General features: G+C 42.0%; 1 protein-coding gene across 4 annotated transcripts in view; it reads right to left on the bottom strand.

Moving 5' to 3' along the window:
• The window catches only part of phf14 (PHD finger protein 14), an 84,589-nt gene extending 81,757 nt beyond the window's left edge, over positions 1–2,832 (bottom strand). For 3 of the 4 annotated variants that reach the window (XR_015103687.1, XM_086136482.1, XM_086136483.1), the window contains exons 1-2: positions 2,742–2,832; positions 753–863 (exon numbers count right to left, since the gene is read on the bottom strand). Coding sequence is in view for 3 of the 4 variants with exons in the window: in XM_086136482.1 (XP_085992608.1) it covers positions 753–863; position 2,742 (112 nt within the window). In the remaining variant the exon portion in view is untranslated. Of the gene's footprint in view, positions 1–752; positions 871–2,741 lie in introns of those variants that run through there. The other variant, XM_086136480.1, reaches the window with a different exon arrangement.
• Positions 2,833–16,890: the final 14,058 nt, after the last annotated feature.

The raw sequence follows: 16,890 nt of genomic DNA, 5'->3' as shown, positions 1-16,890 counted from the left end.
AGACGTACCTGGATTTGTTGAGACGGTGAAAACCATTCATAAAGTGTGCGTTTAAAAAAAAACAACACCACTGCTCTCCTTTTTTCGGAGCTGCAACAAAAACTTATTTAATAAAGCAGCGACACAGTTCACTGAACCAACAGCAAGTTATAACATTGAAAGCACGTCTCCAGCAAGGAGCCATTTTGGGGTCGACGTATTACCGTAATGACCATACACAAGGCGCACCGGATTTTAAGACGTGCCGTGAGACTTTTTGGTGCGCCCTATAGTGCGGAAAATACGTTTATTGAATTTATAGATTTTAATGTGATCCTCATTGTTTGCCTTAATATAAGATTAACGTAGAGCTAGCAAAAAAACTATCAGCCCACAATGTGCATCCTTTTTATATGTTTGTGCGCCACTGTCGCACTGCCTCGAACCACCTTGCAGGCTATGCATCGCCTCCTTTTTGGCAAATGGTCCCAAACTTTCAAGCTCCATTGCTGGCAGTTAGCCATACAACTGTTTTTCCACTTACATCACAGCTAACACGCAATATCGCGATCGTGCCTGTGAATTAACGAACAGAACGACAAAGACTCAAAAATAAACGAATGTTGATTCTGAAATGAATTGTTGACTTTATCGTGACTAGTAATTTGTCAGCAAACCTCAGCATGTCCTGTTATACTATAATACTGTGCAGCAATGTGCAAGACTGCATTCAAAGAAGAGAAATAGAACCGATCATGAAAACGAATGCATACCTGAGGCATCTCCAACTTCAAAGTCACTGTCATCTGAGCTGTTATAATCCAAGGCATCGAGAAGAGAAGCAGCCAGCGGTTTCACCTGACGGCGCTTTAAACCACGGTCCACTAACATGAAACAGTTGCAGAAAACATAGTTAGGTTTTCACTTTTTAAAATGATGGCTTTACAATAAAAGCAGTGGTAGGAAACTAGCTGTCCCAGAAAATATTCTGTGGTCTCTTTGAATCATTAACCAATTAGCACCAAGCAAATCTATTCTTTGTTTTCTTTTTAACTGTAATCAAAAGAAAGCACAAATTCAATGTGTTGTTGGTTAACATGGAAGAGTGATAACCAATAAGTTTTAAAATTGCAATGCCTATTGTTTAATATTTGACCTCTTTCAAAATTTGTGGACTTCATTTTCATCTGTTGCCATAAATAAAACTCAGTCATTGCAATTTTAAACGGTGTCACTTTTTTTTTTTTTTTTTAGGAAAATGCACTGTGGGATGAGCAGCAGAGCTTATTAGGAATTTATTTTGCTCTACCCATGACCCTTGGTTTGAGCTTCTGGTACCCCTCTTGAGCATGGGCCCCGTTACAGTGATCAGTAGGTGTTTGCCCATAGAACTGCCATGTCAAATGTGACTGAATGTGACAGAGCTTGTACGATTCTGCAACGTAAAGCTGCTTTTCCTCCAAACCAAGTTGCATCATTGGTTGGTGTGATGAGAACAATATGTTTTTATGTAAAGTGTGTGAAAAAGAAGGAAACTCAAATGCTTTCACAGAGAGGCAACTCAAGGGTTGTTTATTTCAAAACGACAAAATACTGCCACAGGTAGGTCTGGTTTTGAACCATTTTTGTGTCATCTGCACACATTTTACCCGTATAAAATCAGATATGGTACTGAAGAGAGAGTTGGAGAATCACTTCAAATTTTACTGAACATGTTTGAACACTGCAATTGTGTGCTTTCAAGGATTCTGGAATCCATGTAATCTCACAATGCACATTGATTGATGTCCTCTGTCATAATGTCACGATGACTGTCAAAGATAGATGGTGAAGTTCATGTTTTTATTCCGTGGCACACTTTTAATTAAGTACATCTCTGGAGGATCAGTAATAATGTCACTATCCTCAATCCTATGCGATGACTAGGTTAGGACTGTCACTATTCAATATTTTGAGAGTAGATTCAAAGATGGACTAAAATTTGACTCTGCATTAAATTAAAATGGTAGGGTAATACAATAAACAGTGTGAGGCCAAACGCCAAGAAATAGTGTTACAAATTACAACTAAGAAGTAGATTGTTTCTTTGTTGTAAACGCAAATGTACTTACGTTGAGTGTTATTCTTGCATTTTCAGCAACATTACGTTCAAACTAAGAAATGAATATTTTAGTTATAGCCTGGCAACTGAACTGCCATCAATCTATGTTAACGTGCATCTTACATACACACACTCGATTACAGCCTGAGGAGAGCTCAGCTAACGTTACGCATTTTAGCTTTCGTTTGAGCACCGCGCTGGTAACATTCGCATGACCGTGCACGGTGAACCAACGAAGACAATTCACGGCAACCTGCACAATTATTTGTACGACAATAATTCGTGCGCTATTCTTGTCTATCACATTGGTGAACCAATCAGGTTACGCAAGCTAACCACAACATAGCCAGCATTAGCAACTGTCGTTGGTAAACTACCGGCAGAGTAATGAATAAAATTGAGCACACTTCGCGTGCATTGGATATGTATGATTATCAAGAAATTTTTTTAGGTGGGATAATGCTGCACCAGTGAACACCAACGGCAGTCGGGGAAAAAAAGCAGCGACTAATTCCTATTCCCGAGAACGCATGTTTTAGCCGGCTAACAGCTAATTCAAACAAATGCAGCTGGACAGCGCTAATCCTGTCTTTGAAAAATGTGGCACGGTCGTAAGCCACTTCCGGTAAATGATTGTAGAGAGCAGGACTTGATTACTTACTTTGGACTGTTTGTTCGTATTTCTACATTAAACGAAGATAGGTCTCCTTCGGCAGCAAGCGTGGACAATGGAAAACAGAAGTGACGTCATTGTAGCGGCTGGGTACTGTTGCCATAGGGACTGACTGCCGAGCTCACGGCTCAGTAGAGCTCTGATTGGGTAATTTAATAAAAACCGACCAGGGTAAACCCCCCCAAAAATTTAATATGAAAATGTAAAATCACAGCAATAGTAATATTTTTAAAAAGGCAAGACATGTAATCTAAACAAGGAAACAGTAAATATCGTTCAGCATGACGTCTTTGAGCCACTGGTGAAAAGGGCATTTTGATTCGCTGCTCTTTCATTTATAACTGTTTCAAACTACAAAGTGCATGCAGGAAAATTGGTTAAGATTGCACGACTGTCTGTGTCTTGTGTTGTGTTGTATTATTTTGTCATTTTATTTTCTTTTGATGGCTGTGCGGTTGGGAAGTTGAGAGGGAAGATAATTTCACTTGTGCTGTATGTTGCACATACAGCCATTTGCCAATAAAGTTGTACTTGACTTGACGTGATTTCCCGTGACGTCACGCTACTCTGGGCACGCCCCTTTCAAAAATACAGTATTTTAGTTGGTCAGTCGTAATGTTGTTTTAAAGGTCCTTAAGGATCTGCAACCTAATCTATGCTACAATATATTGATTCCATAAAAACTTATATCGGTGAGTTTTTTTTTAAGATGCAATTGTCATTTACGTACATTGTTTCAGAAAGACCTCATTCTGTCACGGTTGATCTGTTTGGGACCAAGAGATGGCGCTGAAGGGCTCCTCTTGCAGCGGCACACCTGTTGGTCATCATGTCATTGGCCCTGACCCACTCAGTGTCGGGTCGTTGTTTCTGTTATTATTGCTGTCGCTGTTTCTGTTGCTGACTTTGTTCCTATTGGTGTTTTGCTTCTGCCATCGGTTTTGTTTGTTACAAAACCGATGACACATTCATTCCAATGTGGTTTCTTGTTGAAAAATTCTTGTTAATGACATTGACTGGATACATTTTTGCAGTTCACCTGAAAAATATTGTTTCCAAAAAAAATGATACAAATAATTCACAGGTTTTGCCCAAATCAGAATATTGTTCCATATATTTAAGGTGCATGGGATTATAAGGCGCACTTTCTCCTTATGAGAAAATTTAACGCTTTTAGATGCACTTGATAGTGCAGTAAATACGATAGTTCCTAGGATCATTCACACATACATGAAAAGCTGAGGGCTCAGTGAGGGGTTGGCTAATAAAAGCTGTACAAAATATGCTTGACATTTCCAACAGAGCAAATGTACTGCAGAAAGCAACCATGTGGCAAAGAGTAAGACAGAATGTGTATTTCATGTATGATTTAGGTGTTTGCAGAAGCAGCAAGAAATTTACTGCAGTATCTGCGCAAGGGGTTAAACCTATGAGAAGCTGCCCCTACAGAGCCATCAGTCAGATAGATGAGAGATAGGACAGAAGCAATTTCAGCGAGAGCAAGAATAACACCGGGTTTGAAAATAAAAACGTTACATTAAGGCTGAACCATGTCAAATTTGGTTTAAAAGCTCATTTGAACCGGAGTCATTGAATTCCATTTTATTTATGAATCGGTTGACATATAGCCTCCTAGTTCCTCTGGGTTTTGCATTTAAATTGGAATATTTATCAGTTAAAAACGGGTTATTTATGTGGCCATTTGTTGTCTTTCGTCTTTTCTACTTTATGTTTCTGTCCAAAACTGGGCAATGTGAATTGGGCTATGTTTACACAATGTTCCGGGTGGCCAAGGCAACGCTGTTTCAGGACAAAGTCGAAAATACAGGATGGTTGTGAGAAAACGTGGGGGGATGAACAAAAGTCACTTGCCGGCGAGATCTATAAACTATCAACAATTTGTCATGGTTACAGTCACGATCTATATAAGAAACCGAGTTGGCCATAATAAATCAGGGGGAGCACAAGTAAACCGCAGAGTGCGTAATTGGACACGTCTAAGTCCAGACTGAAACTAATATTGTAAAAAACCTATTGAGTGACACTAACTTTAGTCGGGCCGCACAGGAGAGCTTTATTTGACTTTGCCCTGGCCACAAAAGCACTCCAAAGCTGCCCGACGTCCATGTTTCATCTGTAGAAAGCCGCGACTGAATGTGAGACAGTTGCCCCCCCCCCCCCCACAGTGTGTGGCATCCGTGGTAAACTGCGGGCCAAACCGTAGTGTGCCTTGGAGGTTTCGTGACTCATAAGACCTTGGTGAACCCGAGTTCATCCATCAGCAATGACTGTTAGCCGTTGCTTATCAGCTCCGGACAGAGGACCCTCAACTTAAATCACCACCATCGCCTGGGAGGAAAATAAAGAGCAAAAATTCAGTTAATAATAATAATAAAGTTGTGATGGAGGCAGACACAAAATTGCAAAGATATCATTGAGACATAGCCAGTGAGTTCTATTGCTGTCTCTGTTTTTTTCTTTGTTGTGATAGCCCATTTTACCCACGTTGTCATTGTTTATCGATTACACTGAAACGTAAGCGCCTTTAAGTGTCCAAATAGGGCTATGAAAGTACAATGTATTCTCACTATTTTTAAAAATGGAGCAGTTGTGGCAGTTCTATACAGAAGTGATTGAATCAGTTCTGTTTGGCCACAACAGTCTGGTTTGGTGCTGCCACAAAGAAGGACAAAATCCGATTGCAACCAACAGTTAGTCCTGTTGAAAGGATCATTGGCACCCTCTCTACCCACTCTTGAGGTCTCACATGCTGTATTAGAACTAAAACACATTTCTCGAATCACTCAAAATATTTTAAAAACAGTAATATTTTATAAGAGGCTAAAAAAATTTGGCCAAGTCCAACAGCAAACTTATTTGCAATGCCCAGAAACATGATTTTGTGTTTATCGCACGGACATTTGTTGCAGACTGATTTGGTCAATCAGTTAGCGGGAAGTTCCTTGTACTGTAAGTCTAACAAAGGTTTGTGGATGGCAGACGTTAAGTCGCGTGCAGAACACAATTCGGCAGATGTCACCCTTTCATAAACCCTGTAACCTGATAACATGATAAGCTGTTCACTGCAGTAACTGTTGTCCCTGAAAGGGTTAATGACAAAAATAAATCATGCGCCATTTTATTTGGTGGTATTTTTAACACAGCGAGGAGTTTTGAATGCAAGTCAGTGCTTTTGATAATGTTTAGACCAGTGGTTCTTAACCTTCTTCGAGGTACATGTTAGGTATATGCTGGTAATCTGACGCTAAGAATACATCAGGAACAGGAAGACTCAGGAGGCAGGTATTGGTTGTCTTTCTTGCAAGAGAGAGCGCGCTAAAACATGTCTTGGTTCCGGGGCAACTCTGAAGAGACTGTGTTTGTCTCCTTGCATTTATTGGAAGGATGCCCCTGATTACATGATCTTCAAATGGGTGTGGGGAGTATTTGCACATTTCACAACAGTTTCAGTGGAGACTTTCAATGAGAACACACAGTTCATTCCTGAGGTGTCAGACGGCTCCTGCTGGAGGTTGGTGGTCCGAGAACACAGTTTGGGATGTCCCTCACATGGTTTCCCGGGGTTGATGTTATCTTCTCACAAACAGCAGTCACTTTGATCAGAAGCCGTTAACTGAACAAAAGGATGTTATCTTAAAAGCCAGAACAGGAGCAGCCTGAGCTCTCCTGGTCCGACAAGTCTCCCATTATCAACCTACACCATTGTACATGAGGTATTTGCGAGGTCGCATTCTGGAACAAAGATTTTGTAGTTACACTGAGAGTAAATATGAGATAACAGAATTACATTTATTCCAACAGTACCGAACCCAACCAATCAATATGCACATTCACCAAACCCTTAGTGACAAATAAATATATCTATTTTTTTACAAATTCAAGACATAAGAAAAAACGCATTTAAAACAGAAAAAAGTCAATAAAATTTCAAGAGATAAGTATATATATATTTTTTTTAATTGTACGACTACTATCACGACAGTCACGTGGTGACTACTCGGCGAACTAAATTTGCCACAGCACTGATTGGACAAGCAATGTCATGTGATCATTTGCAGCCAGTGATGGCCAAGTGGGCGTGTCATACCTAATTAACATGTTGAGTCGGGTGTGTCTTAACCTCCATGGCAGAGGCTCCGTCAAAATCCAGCCGTCAAAATCGAACCCAGGTTAAGAACCACTGCTTTAGACCCTGACGGCACAGCACTTGAATGAGTCCACGACCCACTAGCTAAGATTGACTTATAAAGACAGTTTATTTGTTCATCTGCCTAAACCAGAAACAACACAACCAAAATCTGTTATCTAAACTAAAATGTCCTTTTAAAAAACAAATTCAACTCAAATAAACAACAAACTCAAAACATAAAAAAAAAGATGATTAAATATTTGCTACTGCAAGAAACACCAACACCAAATATGTCACTTGACATATGAATATTAATGAAGAAAAAAATTATATATTGTATATACTGTGTGTGTACATATATATATATATATATATATATGTTATGAATTCTTGTGCGTAGTAACAACCTTTTGATGAGTTGCCTAATTTAAAGTGATTTAATGATGTCCTTGGAGTCCCTTTATTGATTCAATGAAGCTGGCTCAGAATATTCACTTGTGTTCCAGTCTCTCACAAGTGACACATCATTAAGTATTATGATTGCATTTTTATGCAATCATAATACTCATTCACTCTTCTAACAGCCTTTTCCGAACCAAGTAAAAATGGCAGGGACCTCACATATTCCTGGCAGGTACAACATACAGTATTTGCATAAAATGCCTTCAAACACAAATGTGAACATCAAATAGTGCTCCGGCTACAGTCATATTCATTTTCTCCTGATTATGTCTTTGTCATGTCTGTGATTCCTCACAGACAACGCAATGGGGCCACTCATTTCAGAATACATCATAAACAATTTACACGCCATTAGTTTTGATCACATTATTTTTAATGTCTCCTGCATGGTGAGTGCTAGGGTTATGTACTCCATTTAGAAGTTCCATCAATACCATACATGGTGTGTGTTGTTGTTGTTGTTTTTTTGCATGGTGTGATTGTCATTGCTCAGTGAAAACAAAGTCATTGAAGAAAAATCTTTTATTTTTAATAGGGTTACCAAAATAGACGCTCAGTAATATAGATAGATAGATAGATGAATGGATGGATATGTTTTATTCATTAAGGTTTCAGTCCAACAGTCATTTCAGGTGTATAACAAAGATAAAGTCAACCAAAAAGACAAATCGAGCGAAGCCCCAAGTTATCGTGACTACCTTTTTTTTTTTCTTTTTAAAATTATTTTTACAAAACACCTGCGACTGACTGGCGACCAGTTCAGGGTGCAGTCCGCCCTCCGCCCAAAGTCAGCAGGGATATGCTCCAATAACCCCTGCGGCCCTATTCAGGATAAGACTGACTTAAATACACAATACTTAAAAAATGGTTATATTCTTCACACGCAACAACTCTGCATTTCGGATGAGCAAGCACAGTAAAATCCTGTCACTAGCGCAAACAATTACCAGGAAAGCCCACACAGTCACAGGGAAAACAAGCAAAATGCACACAGGAAGCTGGGGCAGGAATCAAACCCATGACCTCTGCTCTGTGAGGCGGACATGCTAATCAGTCAACCACCGTTCCACCCTAAAGACATGCAGTATAGATATCATTCATATACTGTATAATATTAATAACGTAGGGCCTAATCCAGACCCTTGAGGAACCCCATAAGTGATTTTAATAGCGTGGATGTTTACATTGTTGAAATGCACATTCAAAAGTGTCATTTCGCTCTCATTTTTCATGAGCATGTAATGATGAATAGTGTCAAATGCATTTATTTAGACTAGGGGTGTCAAACTCATTTCACATTGTCGGCCACATACAGCCTTGGTAGATGTCAAGTGGGCCGGACCATTAAAAATTATACCATACTCTGCTATAAATAACCAAAATAATATGTCTTTCCTTTGTTTTGGTCTAAAGAAGCACAAGAACACTCGGAAAATGTTGAAATTTAATGAACATATCTTTTACAAAACATGTCATGTATTTTGTGTCTGTGTTTGTGGGATCCAATCACCATTCAGTTTGTCCACGAACAGTGTCACTCTGATGAGCTCATTTCTGATCTAGCCATGCTGGTCACTCTTAAAAAAAAATACAACGTCTTCATTTCCATCTCGTCAAGGTCTGCTTCCTTTCATTTCTTCAGAGCCACCGACTCCAGTCTGTTGACTAGCTACCCATGGAGGTGCACTTTCAGAATTTCAGAGCAGTCGAGCTGCAGCCAGGGAGGCCGGCTCCTCGGCAGAGGTGGCTGCTTACAGCACCTCTTTCTCAGATAGCCATGTCAGACGTACCACTGGCTGCTCGAAAAAGTAGGTGAGTGCTTAAGTTGGCTCTCTCATCCTTTTATGTATAAGAGTGAGGACCCAAACGTATTCCTGGATTGGGCAGAGCTGGTGCTTAGAGAGCAGGAATGAATGCCCAGAGATGGGTGAATGGATGAAAACAACATTTTGTGGAGCTACAGCTGTTGTGAAAGAGCTATATAAATCAGGACGTATTGTATTGTATTGTATAGATATAAAGATGTATTGTTTTTGACGAGGACTTTCCATCTTAACATGGTGATCGACTGGTTAGCACATCCCCTCACAGAGCAGAGGTCGTGGGTTCGATTCCGGCTCCGGTTTTCCTGTGTGGAGTTGGCATGTTCTCCCCGTGCCTGCGTGGGTTTTCTCCAGGTACTGCGGTTTACTCACACATTTCAAAAGCATGCATGGCAGGTTAATAGAACACTCTAAATTGTCCCGAGTGTGGGCGAGGATGGTTGTTCGTCTTTTTGTGCCCTGTGATTGGCTGGCAACCGACCGGTTCAGGGTGTCTCCCGCCTACTGACGGAAGACGGCTGGGATAGGCTCCAGCACCCCCCGCGACCCTCGTGAGGATAAAGCGGATTAGAAAATGGATGGGTGGATGGATGGATTGTATAAGATGGCTATGATGACCTGACTGTCTTCACTTTGGGTTGTGCTTTGTTGCAATCCGGCTCGACGTGGTCGGGTCCTGTGATGTGAATCAGGCAAAGCAGCATGTCCGTGCCCTTAAGGAAGTTTGCACCAGCTCGCTTGTCTGGCCCAAGTTTTATATGCAATTATTTTAACAATTAATTTCATTAATTTTCTTTGCCTACTTTTGTCTTGAATTAACATTGATTGTATTGCTTATTATTTGCCCTCGTTTATAGGTTATGTTATTTCATATTTGATCATTTGTTCAGTTTGTTATTGTTGTATGAATCTATTTCGTGAAAGTCGTTTGAGGGCTGTCTGTCGCAATTGCCTGTTTTTAATTGTTTATTTTGGGGGGCAGGTGGGGGGGGGGTGTTGTTCGAGAGTTTCTGACGGGTGCAATCTCCTGGTGTTCATCCTTTTTAATTCACTGATTTGGTTTGCAATTTCATGGGTGCTCTGTCGTTTTTGCATCCTCCTCTTTTTTTGCGATAGCTATCGTGACAAGACCCCAGTCCTGTTTGTGTCCTCTTGTGGCAGGTCTCATACCACTTATCTCTCATTGATTCAGGTTTTTATTCCCATTTTAAATACTGCAGTCAACCCCCCCCAAAAAATCATTACAATAATATGCTCTTTGCAGCCACACTAGTCTAAAAAGGGCATTCTGATAATATTGCATTTGTGGAAGATGAGTTCAGCAGTAAAATTCAGCCATTTTTGTCAAACTCAGGGGGCGGCCATGTTGCCACTTGCTGTTGACTGAAAATGACATTACAGTTGCTCCAGACTCGGGTATCAACCAATTTTGGCTCATGTGCACAGACCACATTGCCACAGGTACAAAAGAAAACCACCTCATTTTGTCCTCGGTGGCTACAGACCTGTGGTGCATCACATATCACGAATGGTTAAACTGGTGTCCCATGTTGGCGTAGAGGATGCTATCAGCGATCTGACGTATTGTACTCACTCCCACCTGGTGGATATTAGAGGCACTGTAAGAATCACTTTTTTTTCCTCCAGTGTTTTCAATATTAACCATCATGGATCACTGACTGGTTTTCAAACAGGCCCCAATTTGTGCCCTATCCGATGACGTGATCAGTAATGTCGGCACACCACAAGGGACTGTTCTGTTGCCGCTTCTGTTCACCTTGTACATCTTGGACTTGAACCAATATAACTGTGGATCTTGACATCTGAAGAGAGCACTATCCACTATCAACACCCGCAAAACATCAGGTCCAGATAACATCCCTGGCCGGGTGCTGAAAGATTGTGCTAGTCATGTCACACATCTAATCATCTAATCTCCTTTGCCCCAGATTTTCTCACTCTCTGCTGTGGAGAGAGTGAGAACCACCAAATTCCTGGGGGTGCAGATCTCTTCAAGACCACCAACACTGCATCACTGGCAAAGAAAGACGACCCGGCACGCAATCTGTTTTGTCTCCCGCCATCTCGGAGAAGGTACCATGAACCTACAATCCCAGACCACCAGACTCACCAATAGCTTTCTCCACCAGGCTGTCAGGATTTTGAACTCTCCCCCCTCTCCATCCTCGGCTCCATCCACCTGGCTGATAAGGAGCTCGAGCCTTGCCTTTGCCATATTGGCTTTCACTTGTTGACTTCACCATCTCTTGTTGCCACTTGTGCCTAATTGTACCTCAAGATGCATGCACCTTACATATCCATCCATTTTCTGATTCGCTTTAACCTCACAAGTGTCACGGGGCGTGCTAGAGCCTATCCCAGCTGTCTTCGGCCAGTAGGTGGCGGGACACCCTCCCTGAACTGGTTGCCAGCCGATCGCAGGGCACACAGAGACGAACAACAATCCGTGCTCATACTCATACCTCGGGACAATTTAGAGTGTTCCATTAACCTGCCACGCGTGTTTTTCGAATGAGGGAGGAAACCAGAGTACCCGGAGAAAACCCACGCAGGCACGGGGAGAACATGCAAACTTCACGCAGGAAGGGCGGAGCTGGAAGCGAATCTGGTACCTTTGCACTGTGAGGTCGACGCGCTAACCACTCGACTACCTTACATATTCATTCGTTTATACTCTTTGTGCTTAAAATGTAGTTATTTGTCATTACTTGCTGTTGCTGTGTTTCATTTTGCCAGTACCGCAAGAACAATGCACCTTACATGCTATTCATTTTTATACTCCTGTTACCGATTGTACTCTTTGTGTTTGTGCACTTTACTTGCTGTTAGCTACATATTGTCTTATTGTTTTTGTCTTCACCTGGGAATGCGATGAACGTAACTTTGATTACTTTGTATATATATCTAGCACATGTGAAAAAAATTGATGTTAAAGGTGTTAGGCTTGCTCGAGATGAGCACAAGGCCCACAGGCAGACACAATGAACTCAGAACGGTTTTATTGTCAGGAAGTGGGACAGGTCGAGGTGGCAGGAAATGAAAGGCAGTCCAAATGAGCAAGTCGAGGAGTACAGGCACGCGGGAGCATAACAGCTAGGCAGAAGCGAGTACGGCCCAACCCTTGCCCAACCCACACTGAAAAAGGGAACAAAACAAAACAAAAGGGAGAGGCGACACCGTGGACTACAGAGGACAAACAATGGGTTCTAACAAAAGGTGACTTTGACCAACATACACTCTTCTGTTACATAATATACCTGACACTTTCCTCCACCCATTCCAACCTGCTTGGATCCATTTCTTTACCTCTGTATCACACCAAGCATTGCTTTGAATTGTTGACCCCAAGTATTTTTTAAGTCCTTTCCACCCTTTCCATTTCTTCTCCCTGTAGAATCACATTTCCTTCTCACACATATACCGGTATTTTTAGATATAGTCATACAGGATGGAAGTCAACTATCCCTTTTATCATACGGGATCTGGATTATCCTGAAGAAAAAAAAACTCTTACACTGATGCGTAGAGGAACTTCTGAAATGGGAGCGGTAAAGGAGTGGGAGCCATTCTGAATGAGAGCAGTATCGGAGAGGGAGTCATTTTCACCAGTAGCTGGATGGGACGAGAGTGGAAGTCCACTCCTTTGTCATTCTCTAATCCTCATACTTGTCCTGTACTTTTATAACATACTTCTGTGTCACTTGACAAGACAAGGCACTTTCATTGATAAAGCCTATTCCACACAGAGGCAACTCAATGTGCTTCACACAAACTGAAGCGTAACACCAAAAAGCATTTGCAAACAAACACGACACTTCTGTTGGCAGCTTATATCATCCGAAATTCCTCATTCAGTTTCACAGTTCCTCTCTGAGTAAAATAAATGTTCGCAAAATTGAATTACAGCAGAGCTTGTTTTTCCATCAATTGACCTTTGCTTCTAAATAATAAAATAACATTTGCTGAAACACTCAATGTGGTCTGACACAAAGTCTCAAAGTGGCTTGAACAATTGCACCTAATCTTTAATGTTTAAAAAAAAAAAAACATTCTCAATGTTTTCTCCATCAGTGAGCGGCAGTACCTGTGACTGTCGTTTGATCGTAGAAGACTCACATTTGGGAAAGGATTTTTCATCCCTAAGTGTCATTTAATTATCTTTTGTAAAATACAATTTTGGGATACAGACAGATTATATGTCCTGGTGTATCTAATGAAATTCAGGAATGATCAGTTACCAAATGAGAAATAACTCACACTTTTACGAGGAAATCCAATGCTAAAAATGCTGACCATGTAAAACCAAAAAGGAAATCGTTTAGGACGTAATGAAAATAATCTGAGGCACAAAGACGTTTGCTCAGCATGCTCGCATGACAAAATAAAAGCTCGTGTTCAGAATGAGCTACTCATTTTAGTGATTTTTCTATGGATTGACAGGAAGTACATATATTGGAAGAAAGACCCCCCCACTTCAATTTTCTCTCTAATTAAACTGAGATGTGGATGAAATTGCAAGACAATTAACTGTGTGTGTGTGTGTGTGTGTTATCTCAGTTGCACAGTCTGAAGGAGCTTCATCGGTGGACTGCCTGCATAGCCAGCAACAATCTTTCTCTCTAGCTTTTCACAGCCCGTGTTTATCTAATTTTTCAATTAACCGCCACCATTTAACTCTCCTCATAAAGCTAAGGCACATACTTGCTCGAAAGAACAACTGAAATGGTCTTTTTTTTCTCCCTATTCACTCAGTCATGTTTTATCTTTCCTTTTTCTATGCCCCCGCTCCCCACCAACCCCTTGTCTATCCTTCTAACTCTCTTTTCTTTTGGCTGCAGTGTTCCTGCAGCTGAGGATGCTGGGCTTCACATCGTTGCAGGGTTTTAGCAGGCATGAGGCTGTATGTGTCAGATTAAAGAGGGGAAATCTGTAGCATGCAGGGAGAGCTTTGTAGATATGGCAATTTAATGATAACTTCCTCTTCACTGCAAGACGCCCTCCCCCGTCCTCTTTGTCTCTCTCTCTCTCTCTCGCTCATTCCCATGCTTTCCATTTGAGCTTTTGCTGCTGCAGTTGGTGAAGGGCCCGGACATCTTTTTCCCTGATCTAGTCTGCGCTGCAAACTATCAGAAGGAGAGCATTGTGTGTTAGGTTCAGTGTCTGACTTTGCTCTCTTACTCTGCAAAATTTTGTAAGCGGAACCTCAATTAAAGCTCACCCTTTTGACAAGGCATTGAATTATAACATGTAGAATTAGAACATGTCTCGCTGACCTGATACATTTGTCCTCTATTATTATTCTTGTTCCACTTCTGAGTCGGTCCTTGAAGCCACTATTGGTATCCATCCATCCATTTTCTACCACTCATGCAGGGTTGGGTCGCAGAAGCTTTAGCAGGGAACCCCCTATTTCCCTCTCCCCAGCCACTTGTTCCAGCTCTTCCCGGGGTATCCCGTGGCATTCCGAGGCCATCTGGGAGACATAGTCTCTCTCCAGCGTGACCTGGGTTGTCCTCTGGGCTTCCTGCCGGTGGGACATGCTGGGAAGACCTCACCAGGGAGGCGTCCAGGAGGCATCCTAATCAGATGCACGAGCCACCTCATCTGGCTCCTCTTGACGTGCATGAGAAGCGGCTTATTTGTCAATGCTTTTAAATTCCCTCTATTGTTTTTTTTCCAACACACCAAAAACACGATACAAAGAGATGACCAAATCTATGAATTAAACTTTCTCAACCTCTAGTCAGAATATTATTCATACAGCTTCTTCTGTTGAAAAATAAAAGATGGCTGCTGCTGGCACTTTCGACAGCTTCCCTTCATTGACCTTCCGCTCATCAAAGTCTGCATGAGGTTCGGGGTATCCACACCGGATTGGCAGACTGCAGTGGTGGTCACTATTTTTAAGAAGGGGGACTAAAGAATGTGTTCCAATGGGAGAAGGATCACACTTCTCAGCCTCTTTCGTAAGGTAAATCCAATGGCGCTTGAGAGGAGGGTTCGTCAGGAAGTCAAATCTCAGATTCAAGAGGACTTGTGTTATTTTTGACCAGGCCGTTGAACAGTGGACCAGCTCTACACCCTCGATAAGGTCCTCGAGGGTGCATGGGAGTTTGCCCAACAGGTCTGCACGTGTTTTGTGGACTTGGAGAATGCTTGCGGCCGTGTCCATTGGGGAGTTTTGTGGTGGGTGCTTTGGCAGGATAGGATACCAAACCTCCTGATATTGGCTGTTTGGTCCCTGTATCAATGATGTCAGAGATTGGTTGAGATTGCCGGCAGTAGGTCGGAATAATTTCCAGTGTGCGGTGGTCTCCCCCACGTTTTCTCTTTGTCACAAATTCTGTTCATAGCCATTATGGACAGAATTTCTTGGCACAGCTGAGGTGTTGAGGGGGGTCTGCTTTGTTGCCCTCATTGCATCTCTGCTTGTTGCAAATGATGTAATACTGTTGGCTTCTTCAAGTCACAATCTCTTTGGAGCAGTGCGCAGCTAAATGGGAAGCGGTTGGGGCGAAAATCAACATGGTCCTGATAGAGAAATCTACGAACAAAATGATATCATGTTTAAAGTTTCATTTAATTCGGGCCTGTCTGGAAGTTTGTGTATTTAGCACCCCCAAATGTCTGCGCGCTAGTGTGCTGGGCCTCCTTGGCCGGAGGGCTCTTTGAAGTCCGCAGTTAATCGGTTTACAGCAAGAGTGCAAACAGATAGAAGGAGGCTAGACTCAGCCCGGGAGGGGGAGTCAACGGTTTATGAACGAAGTGTTTTAAACCATCAAAAGACGGTCTGGGAACTGGTTGTGGCCCAGGTGAACATTTGTCATCTGCGAAGTCTGTGACTTGTTTATTCGTGGGAGACCAGACATAAAGGTGTTAGAGCAGTGTTTCTCAAACAGTGGGGCGTGCCCCCCTGGACACAGGATGGGGAACATTCTTTTTTATTTTGATTTATTATACTTCTTCCTTTCATAACTTTGCTGCTGTGAATCAGGAATTTCTCCATTGCGAGACTAATAAAGGTTTTCTTATCTTATCTTTTTTTTTTTTTACTGTCCTAGAATAAAGTGCAGTGGCACCTCCACTACATTAGGGCGCAGTGGCACTCTCGTTGGCGGAATTTGCGCAGGGAGAATTCGAAGGGAGGAATTATGACGAGGCGTATGTAGAGGTTGGCTTCACTGTGGCCGCGGTGGCAGACGAGGAAAGATCGATGTGCTCACTCTGTCTAAAAATGTTGGCAGTGGACAGCATGAAGCCAAATAAATTAGGCGTCACTTAAAGACATCACACTTCAATCACGCTGATAAGCCGCTTGAGTTTTTTTTCAGCGAAAACGTGCCGAATATTGCCAACAATCATCCCGCTTTGTGACTGCTACTTCAGTAAACTAAAAAACAGGTCCTGGCTACACATTGAGCAGGAGCCGAGAGTTGCAGTGTCCTGCTTCAAACCTCGCTTCGAAAAGCTGTGCATTGTAAAACGTGCTCATTGTAGCCATTAATCCAGACGTCATCTTTGATTTAAAAGAATCGGCACAAATTATTTTATATATTTTTGTTTTGCTTGGTGGTTGCGCCTTCTCGGCAGCACACGCGTACCAGCACTGATTTCTTGATTGGGAGGAATGTCGGCGTCATTTGACTGTCGTTACTGGACATCCCCGGAGCGCTTGTGTCTT

The sequence above is a fragment of the Hippocampus guttulatus genome, chromosome 18 (assembly GCF_054856545.1).
Source record: "Hippocampus guttulatus isolate MCC_2025c chromosome 18, RoL_Hgut_1.0, whole genome shotgun sequence".
Classification (NCBI taxonomy): Eukaryota; Metazoa; Chordata; class Actinopteri; order Syngnathiformes; family Syngnathidae; genus Hippocampus; species Hippocampus guttulatus.
The sequence above is the reverse complement of the archived record's forward strand: the minus strand, read 5'-3'. Positions and strand labels throughout refer to the sequence as shown.